This window comes from Octodon degus, unplaced genomic scaffold (genome assembly GCF_000260255.1).
Source record: "Octodon degus isolate 3935 unplaced genomic scaffold, OctDeg1.0 scaffold00009, whole genome shotgun sequence".
Taxonomy (NCBI): Eukaryota; Metazoa; Chordata; class Mammalia; order Rodentia; family Octodontidae; genus Octodon; species Octodon degus.
The window spans coordinates 22,034,537-22,060,391 of record NW_004524585.1 but is presented as its reverse complement, the minus strand read 5'-3'; the positions used below and the strand labels follow the sequence as shown (position 1 = coordinate 22,060,391).

General features: G+C 39.7%; 1 protein-coding gene across 1 annotated transcript in view; it reads left to right on the top strand.

The window, feature by feature from the left end:
• Positions 1-25,855, top strand: part of Pam (peptidylglycine alpha-amidating monooxygenase) — a 188,553-nt gene that overhangs the window by 77,038 nt on the left and 85,660 nt on the right. Inside the window, exon 7 of the mRNA XM_004625468.2 lies at positions 24,105-24,153. Within this exon, the coding sequence (XP_004625525.1) occupies positions 24,105-24,153 (49 nt within the window). The remainder of the gene's footprint in view (positions 1-24,104; positions 24,154-25,855) is intronic.

The window sequence follows — 25,855 nt, the reverse complement described above, 5'->3', positions numbered from 1 at the left end:
ATGTACATGCCATATATATGGTGAATATTTAATAGGGTTGTAAGAAAGAAGGAAAATGTAGATCCATGAATGAGCAAGAAAGACAGGACAGTATGACATTTTTCCTTGCAAATGTTATAGCATGACCTTTATAATTGCACTTTAAATTCCACAAATAGAAGCACCCTGTTGCCTCCTTTAGTACCTGCTCGTTGGTGTACATGACGTTCACCCACAACATTAAGACAAGAAAGAGTGAATGTAAGTCTTTACATACCAGATTTGCTGTAAGAAAAACTTATGCTGTAAGCAGGTTGCACGTTGTGTATTTGCCTCACATTGATGTCCAAATGTACTTAGAAGGGGGAAACAATGTTATCATATCTTCTGCTTATTAGTGGCAGGTTAAAAGTGCACGTTCCACACATACATAGAGCTCCTATATACTTGCACAAATGTGTACATAACCACACACACCTACGTTTATAGTCATATCACCACTTTTGGCACCAGTGTCCGTGAAGCTTTGAACTTGACAATTTAAGAACTGTGGATATTATTTTTATGTCTATGTATTATAAATCAGAAGCAAGAAACACTGAAAGGAAATGATTGTTTTCTACAGAAAAGGAGGAAAATGTTTGGCTTAAGGGAATGAGCATTTTTCCACACAGGAAGGTTTTAGGGAATTGAGGAACTTAGGAATTTTCTTGAATAATGCAGCAACAACGAAGGCAAAATATCCCTTTGCAGTTTTAGAGTGTGATTGAGTATTGCACAGAGCACAACCTTAAGCCAGTTAGGTCAGCCTTGGACTCTGATCTCTGTCAGGAGAAAAAGATTGGCTGTGAGTGCTGTGGGATTGCATGGAGTGTTTGTTTCATTGTATGTGTTTGTTTTGGAAATTGCACAGAATGTGGAGCAGTAAAAGCATCGTTTAAAACAGTCAGCTTTACTCAGTGCCATGTCAGTTGTAGTGTTGGGCCTGTGCAGGTGCTGGGTATACAAATCGTTTTGCCTGCCAACATTTAGTGTCTTCTAGCAGGACTGACAAGGGCCAAGGCAGGGTGTACAACCAGTGAGAGGAGTTCACACCGGACGGCAGGCTGCAGCTGAGGAAAGGTGCAAGCTCCCAGGTCTACCTAGAGAGAGGGAGTGTGTGACATGGGAACAGGTTCTTAGACGATAAATCCAGAGCCAGGTTTCCACAGGTGATCAGCTCCCAGGTAGGTAGGCAGGGGTGGGAGGGAAGTCATATTCCAAACACTGGTAAAAAGCACATGCATTCGAATGGGAGGGGAACAGCCTCCTGGACACATAGAGCTGAGGCAGTTGGCATTGCTAGAGTGGAGGTACAGAGAGAAGTCACAGGAAGAGAAGGGGAAGGGAGGAACCAGCCCACAGAGGTTCCTCATAGGACTTGATTCTGGAAGCTTCAGTGTGCTCTTTTTTCCAGCAAGTATTCTGATTGAGTTTTCATTTTATAATGGCATTTGATCCTGTTCCTGAGCTCATGGAAAAACTGCAAGGCCTGTGAGGAAAGGATTGGAGGTGAGGGAGCAAGGGTGAGGGCCTGGGAAAGATGGATGATTTCTTTCTTAAAAGTTGGCTTCTTAATTTTTTTACTAGTTAACGTTTCATGAAAAATGGGATATAGTGCATTTATAAATGAAAGTCCCATATAAATGATAATATAATACAGTGTTTGTTAAATAAACACCTATATCCCAGCAGTTAGCAGCGGCATGTGATGGTTTTGTTATCCTTACCTGGTTCCTCAATCTCTTTTTGCGTTACTAATCTTCTTACAAAGGTGGGTAGGAGAATCATGGCTCATATAAAGCTATCTAGTAAGCACTAAGTAAGTGTCATCTGGTATCATTATAGCTGCTGCCTGCAGATTAAATTTGCCTGCACAACCTCTTTAATAGTGGCCTGTGTTATAAAGAGGATGTTAGTTACTTTTCAGGGATGCTGTATTTTCTTGTTTATGTTTAGAGACAGGATTGTGTTCATGTCCTGTAAACTTTCCTAGGTAGGCGGTGTTTCCTGTCCTGCTTAGTGGTTTTTATGGCACCTAAAGGCCCAAGACCAAGTCCCGACTCTTAAGGAAATTAGAACAGTGAGAACTGAGGATTTCACCTGGTTCTCTTCCCACATAATTTTCTTTCAGACAAATTTGTTTCAACGGTCTTGGTCTGAAGACAGAATTCTGAGATTTTACACAATGTTGCTGATTTTTTTTCTATGTGTTTTGTCCCAGGGGATTTAAAAAAAAAACTTGCTTTTTTATTTCTACTTTCTGGCTTTGGCTTGCTAGTCTGAAACAATAGCTCATTTCTCAAATTAGAAACTCTGTGTACTCACCAACTGAAGGTGGAATGGATACTCTTCAAAATGGAGGTCAAGAGCCCTTCCTGAGCATGCAGCCTTATTGTCTCTGGGCTGGCAGACTTTCCAGGCTGTCATCCGCCTGCTGACAGTATGCTGTTGGTGCGTACAGGAGGGTTTGCACATGGTGTCAACACCATGCACATGGACGTAGGCATGCCTGTGGACGTGCACATGCACACACGCATGTGTACACACACACACACACACACACACACACACACATTCAGGCCTTGCTTCCACACTTTTGTTGCAACTTTCAAAGTACACCTGCATTTTATACATTTTTGCATATTCCTGGGAGTGTAGCCAAAAGATTCTCTTTCTTTAGAGTAGGTATTTAATACTTACATTCTAAATTAAACAAATCCAACCTGGAGGTGCTATTTTCGGCTCTCCTTGATGTGAACTCTAAAAATTTTAGTTTCCAAATTTCAAGGGTTATATTAGTAAAATCAGATCATAATATTTGAATAAAGACCTTTAGGGAATGATCATTTTCAATAAGTATGTTTTTTCAAAAGCTCAGGTTTTTAGCCCTTGGGTATTGTGTGTTTGAAACATTTTAGATGGAAACCTTTATAGAATATGTTGTGTCCTATGACATTGAATTAGATACATATGTTAAATCTCTTAAACTGAGCCTGACACAGAGCAGTGCCAATAAATGTTACCTCAAAATATCTTCCTTAGTCCCATATCTTTTTTCTTCTTATGCTGAATATCAACCCTTGCGCTATGATTTCTTTAAAACTTTTAACTGTACTAGGAGTTCTTACAAGTTCCTGGGCTTACCGCTTCCTTCTGTCGACTTTTCTGTATTTTCTCCAGCATCTCAACCATTTTAGTTCCAACCATGCAGTACATGAAGTGTTGATTAATGAGAACAGAAGCCTAGCTTTCTATAGCTTCCTCTTCACTGGGGATAAATACAAGTAGGTTGGTGACTCTGGTAATGTGAGCCAGGACAAGGTGAGAAGAGAGAAAGACCTGAAAACCAGGCAAGATTGTACCTACTTTATAGTATATTTTAAGTTGCTAGGTGGATTTCTCACAGATATCACTCTTACTCCATGTTCTAAAACAGTGCCTTAAATTTGGAATGTAGATAGCTAAGTTTCATTTGTGTGTGTGTGTGTGTGTGTGTGTGTGTGTGTGTGTTGTGTGTAAGTTTACAAAAAAACTGAGTTATGGGGCTGGGGAGATAGCTCAGTAGAATAAGCACTTGCCTGGCAAGTGCAAGAACTTGAGTTCAATCCCCAGTTCTGGAAAAAAAAAAAACCTGAGTTAGAGCCCTTGTGGGAAACGTTTTAATATTATGAGAACACTGTGCCTGGACTTGGTGAGCTTCGGACTTGATTTCCTATGTGATTTACTCCTGGCTCTGATCCGTGTAGGTGCGCCTTCTGCACAGTTTAGTTCTGTAGATGCTGGCGTTCATGTACACCCTCACACCTGTATGTGGGTTTCTGTCTTGCCACAAGTGGAGCAGTAAAGCAAGCAGGCAGGGTTAACACAGTGGCCCGAGGAGGGGAAAGAGAGACATTGGGTCGAATGTTAATTCCACTGTGGTTCCAGCTACACTTCTGCCTCTTGCAAGGCTGCTGCCAGGAAGTACTGGAAAAAGCTTTGAAATTGTGAGTCCAGGAAAAATCCCTTACTAATGCGGTTTTGAACAAGATAGAGCAGAGATCAGTGGCAGGGTAGTGGCACTTAAAATCTTTGCATTGCTGCGTGAAACAGACTGTCCTGACTCCAAGGCAAGCAATTGAGTGACCCCGATTCCCTGAAACCTGACTGCAGAGTTAGCAGGAATCTGAACCAAGGATTACTCCCTGGTGCTGCGTCCGCAGTCTCCGCTGAATCTACACAAGCAGATTCCTCTAGCATAGCTTCCTGTGGGCTATACCAAGGCTGTATCTTCTCCCTTCTCTGCAGATTGCTGCTGGAATAGTGTTCGAACCCATGTATGTGAGACCTTATTTTATTATTTTCCACATAGAATATTTTTATACTTTCCACATAGACTATTTTTCTATTTTTCACAAAGAATCTCCTTTGAAATTGCAAATATTAGGGAAGGGTTGTTGTTCATTCTTCCCCATCCCGAGCGAGGCTCTCTCGAAGCTATTCAGTTTGCACTGAAAGGGAAACAGAGATGGCCCTTTCCTGGCACTGTGGCTGCTTAGCCGGCCTAGCCCCTGATGATCCCAGTCCCTTCCGCAGTACACCCTATTCAGGAATGTACATGATTCCAGGTTCTCTGTTCCAGGGGCTGTAGCCCTGTGTAAACAAGCCTCGTGTCCAGTACATACAAAAATGTGGTTTCAGGAAGGGACCCTTGCCTTAGTTCCCCTCTTCTCTCCCTGCCAGGTCTCCTCTCTTTCCATCTTTGATTTTTCTACCATTCCTTGAATTGAGAACCACAGTTATCCAAACACTTTGAGCCAGACGTGGTTGAAATTAAGAATTTCTGACATTCCTAGTGTTCCCATTGTGTAGTTGTCTTCCGGAATCCAGAGCACCATCCTTAAATAAACCAATATGCCCATGATAGAATGTTTAAATATTGGTAATAAAAGGGATTTGAAACTATAATCATGTCACATGTGTTTAGGTTAGATTTTGCTGCCAACTTTATGGAAAAACAAAACAAAACAAAAACCTGAAGGCCTAGAGAGCTTTGCCAATTGGAGAAATGGAAATTTCCAGGATTAGGACAAGTAAACTTATTTAGTCATAGTTATTAGTTGAAATATTAACAAAGATTGGAGGAATCTCACGATGTCTGCACATGTTCCCATTAAAAGAATCGACTCTCCTGAATTTTGGTTTTGGATCCTTTGGAAAGTACAGAAAATCAGTAAAAAGAAAAGTAAAAACTCATAATGCCTCTACCAATGAGGAAGCAAGTCTATAAAGCCCTCTTCAGTCCTCTGTCCTTTCTCTGCTAATACTGTGCATCCCAACCCTCAGGCTTCTGTCAGCTGTTTCTGTCAACTTTTCATGTGCTTATGTTAGTGTTTCTGCGCAGACAGAAACCATAGATGTGTTTTTGCCCAGAATGAGGCGAAAGCCCATTTTGGACAAAAATCAAATCATAGTCACTGTGATCTCAATCTGTTTTCTATTTAACACTGTAAGCTGGGCATATTCCTAAGAAAGTACATGTAAAGTTCTTCCACTGATTATAATAGTATTCTGTAATGGTATTCTACGATAGGATTCTGTCCTGTGGATATGCTATAATTTTATGGACCCTGTCCTCTATTAAAGGTGTTTTAAGTTCTGGGTTTTCTGCTATTTCAAGCAATGCTGCAGTAAATTTTAATATTAAGAAGTATTTAGGTAACTGTGTGCTGCTACTGCAAGGTAGATATCTAGAAATAGGATTTTTAGGTTGTGGAGTGTTCAGACTTTAACTGATTTCACTCAGTTACCCAACAAACCTTTTTTACACTTTATTTTTCACAGTGAATGAGCAAACTCTGTATCTTATCTGCATTAGATTTTTTGCAGATTCTTTTATTTAAAGCAAAGGAACTTCTCATAATGTTTCATTAAAAGGATTAAAATAAATGGAAGGGCCTTAACAGAATCTCTTCAGAAGCCTGCAGTCCAAATCAAGATTTCTGATGATCTAGTCCAAGGCCAAATGCAGATTATTTCCTTGCTGCAAATGAAAATTTCTGTTTCAAACCAGAGCTGCTGCTGAATCAGGCACCAAAGGAAGGGTGGAGGTGGGGGTGGGGCCTGGAGTTGGCTGATGTGGATGACAGAAGCCCATTGCTAACCTTCAAGTATGTTTGTGAATCGCTTGTTAGCCAAAATTTTTAAAAGGTGATAACTACCAAAAAGTTATCTCCTAATTATTTTACATTGTACTGTCATTCATGCTCTTGAGGCGACTTATAAATGCTGTGTCTGTTTGATAGAAATGCCACACGGGGTGTGACTGCTTATTTCTTCAGAGCATGTGGTTAGGTGACATCATGTGGGTGGCCTGAAACTGGCCGGGTTATGAAACTTCATACTAGTGAAAATAGACAGCTTCGCAAGTCAGATGTTGATGGCTTGTTTTGTTGTCTAGATTGAAATAAATGGTCATGGACTTCCTTTGCATCCTTTAAGAGTCCTAAAATCATTCCCATGATTCACATCAGCTTGCTTGTGAACAGCAAAGGTTGGATGACCCCCAAAATTGAGGAAATATTCTTCCAATGTTCCCTTGCCCAAAATAGGAAAGATCATGCTGACGTCTAATGAGCAGGGCAAGTGCAGTTTAGCATATACCTCTGTTGTGTCAGTAAGCAAAACTAGCAGCAGACATTTTGGTCTGAACAAACAAACTGGCTATTTACAACAATAATTACAGTATAGAGAAATTTTTAAAACCCAGGAAATGATTCTATGTAGTAAATTGCTTGTATAAATTTCACAATATGTGCACCTATGTTTATAGCAGCACAATTTGTGATACCTAAATCTTGGAAACAACCAAGATGCCCATCACCTGAGGAATGGATGAAAAAGATGTGGTATTTTTATACAATGGAGTATTACTCAACTATAAAGAATGATAAACTTGAAACCTTAATATTGAAGTGGATGCCACTTGAAGATATAAGTGAAATAAACCAGACCCACGTATGTAAATATCATATAGTCTCCCTAGTGTAAGAACTCAAAAGAAAAAGAAAAATAGATATAACACAATTAAAAGAAAAACAGAATATTATATATCTTGTCATTTTAAATAAATTATATAGTACATATTTTTATTAGCCCAAACCATAAGATGCACATCTTTTTCAGAGAGATTGTATGTTACTGTCATAGTTCTGTACCAATATTCTGAAATGTGAACGAGTTCTTCAGCTGATTTTTGTGCAAAATGAACATTGACAGTTGGGGCTCAAATATTCCTAGTGAAGACTGAAATCATGACAGCGTTTTTCTCCTGTGTCGCAGGTGTGTCAGGGCAATCTTCTGGGGATTGTGACGTGAGCAGAACAAATTGCATTTACCCAAATAAGCTTAATTAAATCTCAATTCTCTTAAGAAAAAGGGAATTTTGAAAGAAGAAAATGAATTTAATTACTCTCTGGTTATTCCCATACTTCCTTTTACTTAGAAATGTGAAGGAAAGCTTATTTTTATTCTTTACTTATGCACAAAATTTTTGTCTTTGGGTTTTAAAATTGTGTAGTGAAAGCTACTTCCAGCGCCCTTACGACGTCCTAGGAGACCCCACTCCCACGTACAGGCGCATAAATGCTCCTTCATTACACTTACACCTTTTCAAATGTGGGATCAAAGCATATTATTTTCCTCCACTTTTTAATTTTTAAGGGAAACACATGCAATGGCTCAGACTAGGCAGAGAGAGGAAAGGAAGGCAATGAAAGCTGATCTGGGCGAGAAATGACTGGCTGGAAGGTACCACGCTGCCCGTCCAAAGTTCCAGATCCTTTTCAGCCTTTTCAGGTAAAGAGAAGGGATTGAAAGGTGGCTGAGAAGGAAGTACTGTCAGAATGGAAACTGGGGCATTGGAAAGGGCTCAGGTCAGTAGAGCTTACGTGCTGGCTGCTAATTTGTTTTCAAAGCACCTGTTTTTGAAAACAGAGTTTGAGAACAGAGAGTTCCACTTCATAGAATGAGGAAAACAACTAGAAGAGAATAGGAAGCCCAGCCTTCCATTTTACGTAAATCAAAGTCAGAGCTCAGAAAGGTTACCTGATTTGCCTAAGGTAGGGCAGCAATGAGTCCAAAGCTATTAAAACTAAAAGAATTTAATTGGTGCTAGATTTCTAGTTTGTATGTGCACCAAAGTTCACGTCTTAAGTGTATAAACAAGCAGATAACCAAGCTAATATATTTAAAGCATAATATTGTTTCTTTGAGCCGTAATTACTAAGAGGAATAAGCCCCTGTGCAGTAGTTTGAATATGAATAAAGACCGGATTGGTTTTCCCCATCTCCTTTGTGCTTTTTCCTTCTGATATATAAAGCAATCTACTTCCTTCATCATCGAGGGATATTTCTAAAGCTGGTTGCTCAATCATCCCACTGATTTCATAGGAATTAGAATCGGATGTTCTTGATATTTGTCTCTAACCTTCATTGTACACGAGCTGCTGGTTGTGAGTCATGCATGATTTCAGGACTATTCAGTACCAACCACTTCAGTGATCCAAAGGAAGCCCATTTTCTGCGGTAATTTTTGCTCTTGCCAGTCTCTGGATAAATGTGAGCTGCTGTCTCTAGCTTCCTGCATCTCAAGTTTGCAAATCATTTTCAGTATGGAAGACTAAATGATCTTTATTCATCTTATTCATTCCATTGGCCACCTGTTTATTTTACCATCTAAATATGGCCATTAGCCACTAGGAATTATGTTTCATTCATTTCATTCTGAAGTAATACGTAAAGCACTGCAGTATCATTTATTTTTTAAAGAACATATTCAGAATATTCTTTAATCCTTTAAAATGTGGAATTAAAAAACAGCAATTAAACATCTAATAATATAGCACTTAGCTTAACTACTTTTGGAGAGAGGAGTTTCCTACTTATGACTTAGTTTACCAGATTTCATAATTTTGTTTGTTTTCTAAGAAAGCTTTGTGCTTTACCTACATTTATCTCAATGTATCTATCTTTATTTTTAACAACCACTTGTAATTATTAACTTCTTTTCAATTTGTCAAAGCTAGAAAACAATAATATCAATTAATAGCCAATAGCACTTCATTTTTAGCTGAAGGAAATTAAGGAGAGAAGTTAAGTTACTTGTCAACCAACTCATGGAACTTAGAGGGTAAAGTTTAGCTTCAGAGGAATCTGCTGGAGAGCTCTGGAAACACTACCCACGGTGGCCTTCTCACTGAGGACCCATGTGGTTCCTGAGGTTTCTGGCTGTCCATTGCCCTTGATGCTTCCCTCATGGCCGTGGTGTTTCCTATAATTATTACATTGGACAAGTTCTGGAAATGACAGAAGCCTGTAGAGGAAAACACTAGGGTTTGTGCATTCTGTTTCCTATTTACCACTGATTCTTTTTGTGTTCCTTTTTTTTCTGGTGAACTATTTACTATTTTATTTTTATTAGTACATGTTTGTAGCGCACAAGTTTTACATTCATCTTGGCGAGTGGGTACATGTACATAACACAGCTCATCTCTTCTTAAATTAATTCCTTTTCCCTTCCCACCTCCCTGCTTCCTTCTGTCTCTAAATTCCCTTTCCATATCTTCATTCTTGTTGTTATTCTCTAGTCATGTATGACATACAGTGTTTACATTTATTAAGGTTGCTAGGTTTCTGTACATGGCAAAACTTAATTCTATTACCTCCCCTCCTCTCCTCATTTCCTCTCACTCTTGGTCTCCTGAACCTTTATTTGTAGTGTGTCACATTGTTTCCTTCTGTCTATCCCTATTTTTGCTCTTTGTTTGTACTTTGCCAGATAGTATATGGTATTTAAGAGTGTTTGTCTAATTTATTTCACACACCATTCTATTTTCCAGATGCATCTATTTTCCTAAAAATGTTTTAAATTTATCCTTCTGTATAGCCAAGAAGTATTTTGTTACCTATAGATAGATGTGTTCTTTTTTCTTTTCTTTTCTTTTGCTTTTCCTATCCTCTTTTATTTATTTTTCACTTTTTTATTTTTAAAGAGATTACAAATTAGAATTAAAACAAAAAATTACAAGGGATACAGAATTTCACTTGACAAAGTAATATGAATTTCATAGTATTTGTTGTAATACATAGTGTTATCTTCCCCCCAGTTACTCATATTACCAGATATATGCATGTAAAAATTGGAAGAAAAAAATGTATAAGAAATTAAGCAGAAAAAAACTACAAACAGTTGAAAAAAGGAGGGGCTTGGGAAATGGCTGAGTAGAATAAGCGCTTCCCTGGCAAGCGCCAGGGCCTGAGTTCAATCCCTGGTTACACACACACACACACACACACACACAAAAACAGTTGAAAAAAGGAGATGAAACAAATTAAAGCACTAACTGCTTCTTTCCATAGACCAGCAGAAATGCATCATACAGTTGTCCAAACCATGCTGCTTACCTACATAGATATATCTCTTTCCCCTACTCCCTCTCCTGTCTTTCTCCTCAACTCAGTAACTTTCATTTTCAATAAGTTCATTCCCTTTTCCCAGTATCTATTGTGCCCTTCAGATTCCCTTTTTCTCTTTCAGGTTCTTACACTAGGGAGACAATATAACTTTTGCACATGCAGGTCTGATATGTCACTTAATAGTATGCTCTCTAGTTGCATCCATTTTCTGACAAAAGACTCAAATATTTTCTTTATCCATTCGTCATTGGATGGGTATACAGATTGCTTTCAGAGCTTAGCTACCAAGAGTTGTCTTGTTACATGCCTTGGCACCCATGTGTTGCTGCAGTATGATTCTTTAGCTCTTTGGTGAAGATACAAAGAAGGAGAGTTGCTGGATCAGATGGAATTCCTAATTTTAGTGCTTTGAGAAATCTCCATATTGATAGCCATAATGGTTGTAATAGTTTACATACCTTTTCCCCCACAGCCATGCCAGCATTTCTCATTCTTGGATTTCTTAATGATTGCCATTTGTCTCAGTTACTCTTCTCTCATTGCTGGGACAAATACCCACACTCAGAATGAAGGAGAGGTTTATTTAGCTCACAGTTACTGGATGTTTCAGTCCATACTTAGCTGGCTCCAAGGCAGAGCGGAACATGGCAGAGGGCAACCTTCTGTGGTGGTGCTGGCGAACAGCAAGAGGGCTTAGGGAAGGAGTAGCAGCAACAAAATGGCAACAGAGAGGAAATCTGGCTCTCTTTCTCTCTTATATTCAAGCTGTCCGCCTCAGGCTGGGTGTAACACTCACATTTATAATCCTAGCAGTGGATTATGAGTTAATCTCAAATTATAGTAGTCCCTGCCCCATGATTGCATGAGGCTTTAGGGGGACAACTAGACACAAACCATAACATCATTCCTTCTATAAGGTACAATCACGTGACTTAAAGCTATCCTAAAAAACAACAGTGATAAGAACAACATGGTACAGCCACCAAAACAGTTATGTGGATCAATGGAACAGAACAGAGGATGCAAAAATATCACCAGACACATTCAGCTATTTGATCCTTTGGGACTAAGGTCCCAGTAGCATATGTTGGAGGAAAGATAGCCTATTCCTGATACTTGTTTGTAGATTGAAGCATGATCCACGTCTCTCACCGTGTACTGAACTAAAGTAAAAATGGATCAAAGATCTAAACATTAAAACAAACAATGGACCAATTTGAAGACGAAATAGGTAAACACTTGAGTTCATATGTATAGGAAATGATTTTTTAAATATAGCCCAATTGCATTAGAAATAACAGAAGCAGCAAATAGGATTATATCAAATCAAAAATCTACTGCACAGCAAAAGAGTCACTTGGTAAAGGGACTACTACAGAATGGGAAACGAAGTTGTCAGCTATTTCTCAGCAGAGGGCAAATAGTTAGAATATACAAGGAATTTTTTAAAATGGACTACTTAAAATAAAAGAACCAAACAAGAAATGGGGAAGTTGACACCTGTAACCTCCCTGTTTCTCCTGACAGGAACACTGCTGTCCTTTTTCCTATTTTGAAAACACTTTACTTGCCACCTTTTTTTTTTTCTTCTCCTTGCATATTAATTCCTTTTTGGTCCATCTTCAAAAACTTTCAAGAGTCTTTCTTCTTGCAGGCCTACTTCTCCTGCCTCATACTACACTAGCACCCCTGTTTTGCAGGTTATGTTTTATTCTTGTTTCACAAGTTGAGGTGATATCCCCCTTATTAGAAACTGAGGTAGAGTAAAACCTGTTAGGAACCATAGAGCTTTCTACCCTGGTACATTATTTTCTACTGTAGAGACTTGCCTAACATAGAGGAAACTTTGGAGTTGTTTCAGACAGGGGGAGGTTCAGTATTTTTCCATTCATGTAGCAATGACACTTAGCACTTGTGTACTGCCTTCAACCCAGAAATGCTTTATGCCACATTGTTACTCCTGAGGCCATGTTGCAGTGTAAACCTATTGAATGACCGGAAGTTGGTACTCAATGAAATATCTGAGCTATAATATTCAAAGTTTGTTCTCCAATACCAAGGACTATGTGACGATATAAATTAAATGCTTGGGATTAATTTTTACCAAAGCATCAAAACAATGGAGAATAATATTTTAAGTTGATAAAGATAGTTAAGTGTAAAATGTAGCCCCAAGTTTTAGTTTGAGCTTTAAAAATGAAAATTCCAATTAAATTACAGCTTTTGAAAAATATAAACTTCCTATTTTCTAAACAAAATGGGGTGGTTTTACTATTACTGTTTATCATGCATAAGAATTTACAGGCTTAAATTAAATAAAAATTATTAAAAAATAATCTGTGCTATTCAAAAGTTTTATACAGAGCATTTTAGATGAGAAATGTTTTAGCTTTATATACAAAATTATATTTAAAATGATTTCTTTGATTCATACTCTTAATGTCCCTTTTTGACTCGTTATTGTATTTGGTAATGCTTTTCCTAGTCCCTGTGCTTAAAGATATTCTGCCTTCAGTGAGAGGAATAGGCAGTAGTTGTGAAAATCCAAAGGGAAGTCAGATCATCATTTTAAAAATTAATGTATATATTTTTGTATATATAACATATAATGTGTATGCATTATATATGATATATATATATATATGAAAAAAGTAGCAAAAATGCTTAATAGAACTTCTTACTGGGAGCAATGAGAAAAGAATACGGATTTCTTATTAATCAAGCATAATATTTAAGACTATCCAACCAAACCCAGGAAGCCAGTGGAGGACAGGCTAGTTGCATATGTCTGGTTTTACCAAAAGAGGACTCTTTGAAGACAAATAAGTGTTTAATTATGGTATGTACACAAATATAAAAACGTAAAACTTCCTGGCTCCAGAAGTGGATAAAACTTTTTTTTTCCCTTAATTTCAGTGCTGGTTGCATTTCTGTATTAGGTTTTTTTAATACTGCTAGGAGCTGGACTTTCTGATTTGTCTGCCTTTCTGTATGTAGATATATGGAGTGTAAGGACCAAGATTTTTCAAACACTGTGCCATATTTTTTAATACTGTATTTACCTCACCTTTGTGGGTATTATCTTTAATTATTCTTCTTCAGATGACTGCAGAGCAGGTTCCTAGTATTAAGAGAGGAATAGTGTAAGTCGTAAGCGTTGCTGTAGATGCTTTTTGTTGCTTGTGTTCATAAAAGATGGGAGCAGCTGCAGGTGTTCAGGCTGCAGTCAGGCCTTCGCACCCTCTTTGCAGAGTGATTCTAAAAGCAGGTTAGTGACCCTCCCCGGCTTCCGTTTGATCTCTTTTGGGAGCAGCGCAGTCCGTCATTTGTGAAAGTCATCTTCTTGCAGGATAGATAAATGCATCTTCTCTCCCTCGCCACGAGGCAAATGGAAGCTGGTAATTTCTAGTCCCGAAGCAGTGAATACAAAATCAAAAGAAACTAACTCGCTGCAGTGCCAACTTCAAAAGGAATTCTTTTTTGAAGATTCTTTTTTCAGCATGCTGGTTTATTTAGCAGCGAAGCTCGTCAGCTAAGCCAGGTTTCAGCAGCCTCCAGGAGAACCTCTGTGTAGTTGGCAGCACATTAAGAGCACCCGTTTCGGTTATATTTTGCTAAGCAGATAGATACACATTTGTCGTGACAGCTTCGGGTTCTGGCGCTTATGAATGGGGGTTATTTTATCTTGATAGTTCTGTAACTGTAAGGTCCTAATACTTTGAGAATATGCTTTCAGGAATTTAGGAAGTCTTCCAGAAAATTTTGATGACTCTGTTTATGTTCTGAAGAAACTCTTGATAAAACCTTAAACATGTTGGTATATCAATTAAGTGGAATGATTAACTTATTTTTTGAGTATGAAGTGACTTAGACTTACATTTATAATCCAGGTAGTACCAAAAACCCAACAAAGGAGCCGTGTCTTCGCTTTGCTTACAGCCAAGGTTCCATTCAGCTGGCCTCTGCCCCTAGCCAACAGCAGGCAAGACACGGGTCTGCTGTTTCCTCACTTGGGTTTATTTCCTCTTTGGCTCTGCGTCTGTCTCTGCAGCTGAGATTCAGCTGCTGGAGGAAGCCTTTGTAATCAAGGCTATATCTCATCTGTGTAGAAATATCTTTTAAAAAACAGCAAAATGTGTCCCAGCTGACAGCAGGAAGTTCCCACATCAAGGAAAGTGATTTGCTGAATCTGTTAGGAAAGTTTATTCTTCATTATCCTGTGGGACTTTCAAGGTAATTTTAATTAGAGGAAAATTTGCCCGCCTTTGAAATTAATCCCCAAATAATCGCCTACTCTTGATTACCACGGGAGCCGTGACTCTGCCTCAGCAAAACAGTGTCTGTCCCATTAATTTAATGTTGCTAATTTAGAAAAAAAAAAAAAAAAGTACCATAAGGTAATGATCAAGACAGCTTTATAGCCAAATAATTATTAGAATACTTATGTATATATATTACTGCAAAATGACTGGCAATTGCGCTGATTATCATTCATGTATGTTTGCCTACGTTCAGAGGATAAAGCAGAGAAAGGCTCCTTTGAATCACATTTTGAACACACTAACGAAGGATGTGATGCAACATAGGTTTGCTTCCAAGTTTTCTAAAACAAGTATTTATTATGGATGAAGCGAATTCTTTGCTTTTCTTAGGCTTGTCAGTAGTTCAGGCATGTTTTTCAAAAGTAGGTCCATAAGGAAATAGTCCATTACCTGAAGCTATGGTTTGGTAGAACAGGGAGTGGGTGTGCTCTCTCCCTTGGCTTGGCTTTGTAAGAGAGTGTAGTGAATTGAAATCTACTCTCTGACTGACTCTCTGAAGGCCTTTTCAATTAGCAGACTATAGCTTCTAACAGGACCTCGGTTCCCTGAGAATCAATGGCTGACCTATTCATTTATTGAAGCAGGAAACCACCAGGACAAGATGAGCGCATGAAAGAGAGAGGGCTATCTCCAGAGGGAAAATCTACGAGAGGCCAACAGACTTCTTAAAATCTAAGCTGTGATAGGTTATTATCATGCATTATGCCACACACTTACTTTATGACTTAGGTATGATTCCAAACAGGAATTATGCGCTATTATTAGCAAAATGAGCTAAATAGTTTGGGATGGATCACGTCACATCCCAGGCACTCACCTCCCATTAAGAGAATTGAGCTTCCCGCTTAAGTGGATGTCTTTAAGTACCACTGGTTACTTGTTTATCCTGGCTTAATTCTTTTGTCTCACTTTCAGCGTATTTTGCAGATAAAATGCTTTGGCAGTCTATAAGAAATATCAGTGTCTGTTTTTGTAACTATGATGATTAAGCATTATCGCGGGTGCATTAGATTTGATAACTGGGTATATTGTCAGGAGCCTGAATTACTGTGGACAAGACTCTTCATCTCTGCAGCTTCTTTGTCCCTCTCTATAAAGTACAAGAGCAGTGCAGTCTATCATCCCTGGGGACCTCTCCAATTCGGAATTCAATGAGTCCATATATTTGATAAAATGCCTTGCTGTGGCTACACATCTCTGCCTAAGCAGAAGAGAGCACTTTCTCAAAAAATGCAGCCTAGGACACTTGTGAAGTGGTCATCCAGTTTTTAGCTTGCTGGAGATTAGATTCTTATAGAATGATATTTTCAAGCCTGACCCAGTGTCTGGATATACTCAATTATTTCATCCTAAATAGCTTTTGAGAATTCTTGTTACTCCACCACCAGTAATGCAAGACAAGCCTGTGCTGTGATGTGCTTTTAAGATATTATTATACTTGTTATTTTACATTTCTCTGAGAAAATTATTTTTTCAGCTGTATTCAACATTAGCTATACTTTCAGTGCATATATATGACACCATAATGGAACATAATGACATAATGAAATGACACTCTCAATTATTTTCTTGTTGCTGAGATAAAGTACCTAACACCTAAAGTTAAAGGTTATAAGGTTTATTTTGAATCACAGTTTGTACAAGTTCCAATCTATAATGGTCTGTCTTCAAGGCAGGGTGGCCTGGCAAAGGGACATTGCTGGGGAGAAACAGTTCATGGCAGGCAGGAGGCAATAAAAGCAGCGTGCAGAAAACAGCAGCATCAGTCCCTGTTCTGTGCCTCACATTCTGTTGATGTTACACACCCTTCTGGCAAGTGGTTCTCACACCTAGGTGGGCCTTATCCAGAACTATGCCAGATTAATTCAGTAATTATATACCCATAATTTCAGCATCACATAGAGTAGACCTGTCCACCTCTAAAAAGCCCTACCTGTGACTGCATGAGGCTTTGGACATTTAGCCACAAGCCATAATACCACCCAAATGCAGTCTGATATCTATCCGATGAATTTGAGTTTCAACTTCATTATCTCAAAATCCAGTAGGCTAAAATTTTTATCTTACTGCATGAGAAAACTAATCATGACAGAGAAATATGTCTTAAATTCAGTTCTCTATAAATCAGGTACAGAACAGTTTTGGCTAAGGTCAGGTATTCACCAGCATACCTGGAGCCTAATCCAATAAATGTAATCATTTACTTTGAAATAACAAAACAGAATTAAGACTACCTTGAACTACATTAAAAGAAGAGCTATCAAGAGTTTTGTGTGATAGCAGATGCACAGGATAAGTGAGTACAGGGTGAAGCGATAATTTCAGTGTTAGCAAAAATAGTCTCTTCCCCACCTTCCTGGTTGGTTCAAATGTTGGAGCCTATTGAACTGATTGCTTCTAGTCCAAAGCAAAGCAAACAAAACTCAGGTTGCTCTGGCGCTGATTAAGGTAGAACTTGAGCTATCAAATGTTGCACCATCAACTTCTTCACAGCTCTGTGGCCTCTAAGTCAAGAACTTCATTTCAACAACAATATGGCGCTTACCTTACTGACATTCACTTACTTCAGCTGGTGACTTTGTTCTACATCTTCCTAGCTTCTAGCCTTCTGAGAATCTGCTTTGTGCAATATCTGTAATATAAATTTAAATTAAAATGTCATTTTTAAACTCTCCTGAAACAGCGATATTCCCCATTCCTTCCCACCTTCTTTCTATTCTTGTTATAACTTGGAGAACTTTGATGTAATTCAGTTTCCTCCCTTAAAGAAACTACAGGTGTATAACAGCAAAAGTATATTTCTTAAAAGTAATTACCCAGCTGGGTTTGGTGGCTCATTCCTATAATCCTGGCACTCAGGAGACTGAGGCAGGGGATCATTGTGAGTTGAGGCCAACCTCGGCTATCAAGTGTGTTCAAGGCCAGCCTGAACTACATAGTGAGATCCTGTCTTAAAAAGACGAGAGAGAGAGAGAGAGAGAGAGAGAGAGAGAGAGAGAGAGAGAGAGAATATTATCCATATTCTAATATTTTTAGAATAGAGGGTTGGTGAAATAACTCAGTGGACTAAGCGCCTTCTTAGGCAAGCGCAAGCACCAGGGATCAATCCCCAATACAGCATGCCACACCAGCCCAGCCCCGGGGCTCCCTGAGCCACTCATCAAATCCAGGCATGGTGGTGCCCACCTATAATCCCAGCACTGGAGAGGCTGAAAACAGGAGGATCACTGTGAGTCTAAGGTGTGTAGTGATACCCTGTACCAACTACAGAAAATTTAAAAAAAAAAATTGCAATATACAATTGGAAGAATAACAATAACTTTTAGCAAATTTTCCCTAAGCTCCCAATCTAGTGCTGTGTGCTTTACCTAAATTATCTCAACTGCAGACTACAGCTTCATACTATTATATTCACTGGTTACTAGCACTAATCTATTAGTATTAAATAACTTTCTAGATCCCATTTGTTTTAGACAAAACAACTCAGCTTGTTACTGTAAACTAATTATCAACTTTAAAGGCATGATACTGTGGTCAAATAATTGTGTATGATTAAAATAATACTAAATTTTGTACCCAACAAATTTGACATGAGCAAAGGTACAGTATTTATATTGAATTATACATCACGGGAATAGTTTTCTTCCATCATGTTTTTTATTCAAACAAAATCGGTCCCATAACTTAGGACCATTTTAGTTTGTTGACTCATTACTCTTCGCATCTTTACTTTAAGCATTGGGATTCCATTTTTCTGGTCTTCTATCCTAGTTTAACTTTCCTTTCATTCCTTCTCCTCTCATGTTTTTTTTCTTTTTTTAGGGGGAGGGGAGGATCTATAGAGTGTTCAAGGTCTCACTACTAGATCTGACTCATACTGATCTGCCTATTTACAGCCTCCTAAGAGCTGGGATTACAGGCACCCACCACCACACCAGTTTCAATTGCCATCTCAGGGTGCCCCAGGGGTGGGGCCAGCACAGCAGGCCTGGGGATCGAAGCCCCAGCCCCTGTGCCTGTTTGCAGGCACTTTAATCCGCTGACCTGTTTGGCCAGCCCTACATGTTCTTATTTTCTTTCTTCTAGTCCCACACTCTTTTCCACCAGCTGGTCCAGTCAGTGTGTGATTTTGATATTTTGAGTCCATTTTCTATATGCTTCTTCCCTATCTCAATTCTGATTTCATTATTTCATTTATATGGCAAAATACCAGGAGAAATGGTGTTTTTCTTTGTTGTCAGAAATGTCTTAAGCACCATTTCAGTTATGACGCATGTCAGAGATGGGCTTCATGTGCGGCTAACAAATTGAAATGGATCCGTTTCCATGAGGTTTCATATCTGGTGGCCCAGGCACTGAGTGACAACAGAAGGACAAAGCAGAACACCCTGCAAATTGTCAGGGAAATATGCAAAACCAGCTGCAGTTTCTGAGTGCACCAGAAGTAGGATCAGTGTAAAGGTTATGAAAATAGGAATCTATCATTGTGGCAAGGCCCACGCTGAAGCTAAAAGGTCATGGTCTCCCTGCCAGAGCCTGAGGCTGAAATATGCTTCTCCCCAAAGCCGCCACCGGCTGCAGGAGCAGCTGTAGGCGCAGACCACCTTGCTTGGTGGAATTCAAATTGCTCCCAGTGGCTTCTGGGGTCACGCTGCACAGAATGTCCCAGAAGAGATCCCAACCATTTATGACTATGAGCTTTGATTTTGAAGTAGTGAAAGTATGAAATGCAATAACGCCTATAATACAAGTAAGAACACTCTATAAATATTTACTTGGAGAAAACTTGAAGAATTTTGTTCAACTATTAAACTGCACATAAACAAAATAATTTTTTTTTTAAGTTCCGGATGTGTAGTTCTACTTCTCCAGGGTTAAATAACGGTGGATAACCTAAAGCATTATTTAAAACACCATGTCTACACACACACACACACACACACACACACACACACACGTGCGTACACACACACACGTGCGTACACACACACACACACACAATTTTAAATTCCTTTCAATTACTAGATAAAATCAACCAGATACATTTGATGAAAACAGACTCTTGACCAGTTTTCAAAAGCTGTGTAATATGTTTTGTAAAAGTATGTTTTTGCTAGATTTCCTTCTCTGTATTTTGATACCTGGAATGTTTTGTGAAACAGAAAAGGCTTTGCATTGGATCTATGAATATCCACCGGCACACTCCCATGCATGCTTTGTACTTTAGAAACAAAATTTAGAGTCACTCCAAGTGAGTTTTTCCTGCAAATCCTTATAGCATCTAAGCCCAGCTCACATTTTTCTCTATAAGGTCCATCTTGTATTATTCCTGGATCTTTTTACTGTTTTCTTTTTGTGTTGGATGCCTTTGAATTTCTTACTTGATATGGCAGATAGCTGATTCAACATATAGTCTTAAAAGAAAGAAATGCAGTCTGATGCCTGCACAGGGTGGCAAATGGCGCAGCCGCACCTCATCCTTAAAGCTTCCCGAGAGGGACGCTAGTAGAGGGCAGTTACCCAGGGACAGCTGACTTCATCTGGAGGAGACTCTGAGAAGAGAATCAGAAGCCTCTTTAGGCTAAAAGTTGTTCATGGGGGCTGGAGAGATGGCTCAGTGGAATAATAGCTTCACTGGCAAGCTCGAGGGCCTGAGTTCAATCCCCGAGTCTGGGAAAAAAAAAAAAAAAAGTAAAATTAAGCCAACCTTATTTGGGCCAGGAAGATGGCTCAGTGGAATCAGGGCTTCCCTGGCAAGCGCAAGGGCCTGAGTTCAATCCCTGGTTCCGCCAAAAATAAAAAATAAAAAAAAGTTGTTTATGGCTAATTTTTGTGGTTTTCTCTGAAGAAAAACTTCTCAGTTTAGATAGCTCTAATAAAGGACATTATCAACCAGAAAGATGATTTGTTTTATTATACTGGGCATAATACCGTGAGTTACAGTGAACCTGGTGACAGAGTTACACTTTATAAATTTCTTCAGCAATTTTTTTTTTTTTTTTTTTTTTTTATGTATTTTGGACAGGGTCTACAGGGTCTATAGGGTCTCACTACACAGATTGGACTCATGGTGATTCTCCTGTTTTCAGCCTTCCCAGCACTGGGATTACAAGTGCGTTCCACCATGCCCAGTCTCAATCACCTTCTCATCGAACCTGGGGGGGGGGGTCCAGCACAGCACACAGGGGATCGAACCCCCGTCCCTGTGCTCTGCCTAAGCAGGCACTTTAGTCTGCTGAGCTATCCCTTCAACAATTCTTAGAACCTGTTATTTATTCATTTCTCCTGTTTAACTTTTTGAAGTGTGACGAAGAATAATCATCCAACTTACATTAAAAATCAAAATGTGATTCACTTCATTCTGTCAGTGCAAAGATGTTATGAAAAATGAAGACATTTTTCAGTATTCACCTGACCTTTTCCTGAGACCTATACTGTATTGGGGGCGGGGGGACTCTTCCCTGGAATTTGTGGTGTTGCTTTGGTGGTGGTGGTGGCGGTGGTGGTGGCGGTGGTGGTAGGGTGGTGGTGGTCGTGGTGGTGGCGGCGGTGGTGGTGGTTTGAGACAGTCTCACTACATATTGCAGGCTGGCCTTGAAGTCATGAGGTGGTCTAGACTGTCCTAACTGAGTTCCTCCTGCCTCAGCCTCCCCAGGGCTGGGTTTAAAGGCAGGTATCCTGTGGCCCAGATTTCCTCTGAGATTGTGATTAAAATTTTTTTAAAAACCTTAGCAGCATTCACTGACTGATACGTAAGGTGTGGGTACAAAGGCCGTGCTCCTAGCGGGTATTGTACCTGACCCTGTCCCTCGCTGCGTGGCTTCCTTGTGCACAGACTCCAAGCCCGGACTCCTGTCCTGCACGCATCTTCAGTTCTTTGGAGACCTTACACCTCCCTCTCCCGGAATGTTTATCTGCCAGTCTCGGGGAGCCCACTTCCTTCAGGCTCTGGCCAGATGTGGTCCTTCTCTGACCACAGTAGCGTGACAGCTAGCTGCCTGCCACACATTTTCTTATCGAGTATTCTGTTTCCACTCTTGGTGTTCTGCGTTTCCCTACCTCTCCTGCCCCACCTCCTCTCCTATTGGAGATTATAAGCAGCTGAGAGCAGGAAACCAGAATAGATGGCGAGATTGATCTGTCTGTCTCTGTCTGTCTGTCTGTCTGTCTGTCTGTCTGTCTGTCTGTCTGTCTGTCAGTCTGTCTGTCTGTCTGTCTATGTATCTACCTATCTGTATTTCACTCTAACCCAGTGTAGAGCATAATGCCTGCAAGAAGCTGCTTGGTTAATAAGTACTGGGTGAGGGGCTGGGGAGATGGCTCAGTGGCATAAGCGCTTCCCTGGCAAGTGCAAGGACCTGAGTTCAATCCCCGGTTCCACCCCCCCCCCCCAAAAAAAAAAAGTATAAAACACCCATAAATAAGTACTGGGTGAGTGGATGGTTCTCCCTTCTCAGAATAAGCTTATGCAGTAGGTGGCATTTTTGTATACACATGAAAAATGTTTCCTCCTGTCGACAGAGGTAACTCAGTGAATCTCTGGAGTTGGGAGTTCATCTGATACAAAGAGATGGTATATTTTGTGCTGTTCTGTCTGGATCAGTGGAGATATAAATGTGACTCAGCAAGGTCATTCCAAGAACAGTATAAACCTGACATGTTCATTAAGTCACATGTAGGATATTTGGGGAATGTTGTTCTTAAAAGTAAGTGTTTTATGTAACAAATTGAGGAAATACACTCAGTTGTCATTTAGTATTTAAAAGCATAGGCAAAGGTTAAGATAAGCCTGAGGTTCTTACTCGCTATTATTATTTATTTTCTCTTAAAGTCACTTGAAAATATGAAAAAGATCTTGCTAAAACTATTATGAAAAGACTTCTGCCCTGAGCTTGATTTATGAGATTTGATAGATTCCTTTGTACAACTAGAAAGATAGAAAATGGTTAAATATAAAATGTTTGTCTTTTACTTTATTTTTGTACTGTTTTAAAACCTAACGTTATACAGAAAAATTTCCTTTTCATTTTATTCTCAAAACATTAATTTATTGTGGTAAGCATTATTTAAGTCAAACCAAAGCATATCTTGTTAGTTATTTTTATGCTGTTCTGTAAAGGCCTATTTTTATGCTGTTCTGTAAAGGCTGCCCATATTTTTCTTACAAAAAATGACCTGCTGAATGAAAAAAAAAAACCTATTAAAACTTCATTCCCAGGGCCTGTGGATATAGCTCAGTGACACAGCACCTGCCTGGAAGCTCAGAGACCTGAGTTTGATTCCCAGTACCAAAAACAAACAAACCTTATTCCCTCTGCTATTGTTTATTAATACATTTTGCTTCATAGTTTTGAGTATAATTGTATCAACTTTGTACATACAAATGAATGTATACAAACTTGATATGTATAATAAGCATGTATATAAAATAAACAGAATTGAAATTAAAATTTTAGTTAGAGGATTATAAAAAGGAACCCAAATATATTGTGCATAGGTTCAAATTTAATATATTGAATACAATCATTATGTATAATATACCAATGAACTTATTTTTTTAATTTACTTAGAATAAAATATGAAACAAAGTTTTTAACCTATGTAGAAATATAAGAAATGAGTAATTCTGAGTTATTCTTCATGGTCTCTGTGGTGGAACTCAGAAACTTTCGTAGAGATAGAATTTGGATGGGCATTTTGAATTTTATTTTCACTTGGGGAAACAGGAAAAATGGAGGAAGGTTGGTAAGGGGTCTCGGCAGAGGCTGACAAAGATAAAGAGACATACGCAGCCTTTCACCTGATGTCTTGGCACTATCAATAAAGTGTGGGGTTTGTTTGACAGTTAGGAATAAGCGTCAGTTTATCCCACAGTGTAGGTGGCTCCTGTACATAAAGCTGAGACATCACAGACCCTAAAAATGGTAATACGCTGCCATCAAAGCACAAATTATGGGTTACTTCAGATATTGGGAAATGGCAAAGCCAGTTGTTGGGCGCCTCACGGAACTACCCATTCCTTCCGCTCACCAGCCTCTCTGGGTATTTCAGCCGTTTCAATAATGCAGAGAAAATAGCAAAACCTTCTTCTGCAAGCTCTAGCTAGTGACTAGCGCATCTGCAGAAAAGTCTGTAACTACTCATTTTCCCGAGCCAGCATAACACCTGAGCCTGTGCGGGGCGGTCCTTTTGGGGACGGGTTGGGTACTGAAAGAATTAATGGGTATGTCATAGTCCCTAAACCATCAAACAGAAGTAACACTGGAGAAGTATTCCGATTTAAGACTTGTGTTTGTGTGCTTTCAGATGACCACAAGGACTGTTCCGGTGTGTCCCTGCACCTCACACGTGTGCCGTGAGTACCCTGGCTCCTCCCAGATGAACAGCACCCCTAGGATCTCTGAGGAATTAAAAGTGGGAAATACCTTGTTTTATGTGTCCTTTGGGGCAAACTACAGTGTGGGGTTTGGTAATTGCTTAAAGGCTGTTTTATTTTTTGTTAACTTCCCTTATTAATGCCTCTCGGTGGCTCCATTTGCAAGGTATTTCTTACAGTATTTTACACCCAGATTGTATCACGAGTATTGTATTTACAAGTGCACCATTTGTATTTTAAAATCTATTTTTTTCAAGGCGTGATGGGAGTGTCAAGCACTTCAACAAATATTGTTTGCATTTGGCGATAGATGTCGCACACACTGTACAGTGTGCTAGATACAATACAGTGTGTGCGTGTTAGGTACGCATGCACTGGTTTTGTATAGTTACGTATAAACTTTCACCCCAAAGTGGCTATTTTGGTAGGGCCTGTGTTTTTTTCTGTTCTGCCTTTGAACTAATTTTTGCTAAACCCCAACACAGATTGCCACTCTGAAAGCCAAGTGGGCTGGGCTGTGACGTGGAGGTGGAGCGCCTCCCCAGCCACCCAGAGCTGGGCACTCTCAGTTGTGTCATCTCAGCTCTAGCTTGAGGCCAGCCAACGTGTGGGACCTCTTACCTGCTGTGATTTTAAAACGACACTTAATAACTGGTGTTAATGCCAACTGCACACACACAGCCTGGTACAGTGCTGGACACTGTTCTAAGTGATTCGCTGAGGGTATGACATGAAAGGGGGTCTCTCCATGGCTCCTCCCTCTTCTTCTGCTTCGTCCTCTTTTTTTTTTTTTTTTTTTTTTGCTTGTTTTATTTTGTTTTTCATTTATGTATTTGGTACAGAGTTTCACTAACTAGCTTGGGCTTGTAGTGATCCTCATGTTCTCAGCCTCACCAGCACAGGAATTGCAGGCATGTGCCACCACACCTGGACTTGGTCCAGGTGGCTCAGTGCGCCCAAGGGTGGGGTTTGTGCCACATGTGATACCAGGATCAAACCCCAGTCCCTTGCCAAAGCAGGCATTTAGTCCACTGAGCTATCTTGCTGGCCCTTTCTTCTGCTTCTTGGTGACCACAATGTGGCAGCTCTCCTGAGCCAGTAGGTCCACCATGACCATCTTGCAGCCAGCCAGTCAGGGACTGAAAAGACAATCAGAAATAAACCTCCTCTATAATTTGTGGGTGTGGAGAATTGCGCCTCACCACCAGGGGAAGGAAAAGGAACTAAGACCCCTATTATCTTGTATTTTCTGTATTATATAGCCTTGTCTCATATTTGTCATTGAGGCTGTTTTGTATCCTGAAAGAGTGGTATTGGTGAAAGAAATGAAATGCTTTCATCTGCTAGAAATTCTTTGCATTGTGACTCCTAACTATTACAGATTACACCCATTATTTCACTTGCATGTAGCAGTCATTGTGAGGGAGAGAAGTTAGCCTAAGCTCAATGCTCAGAAGTGTGATCATTTAATACCTCAGTGCTTGTGGGCCAGGGCCTGGGTCTCCGACTGGCATTTCAGAGGCGGCATCCCTGCTGTGGCTTCGTACGTTGCTGCGCCCTGGCAGAGCCGCTTCCAGGTCACGCGGTGGTTGCTGGCGTGATACGTTTCCTTCTTCCCGCTGGGTGAGCGTCGCACCCCCTCTCTCCAGGTGGGCTGTGAGCAGCGCAGCTTAGAATGTGA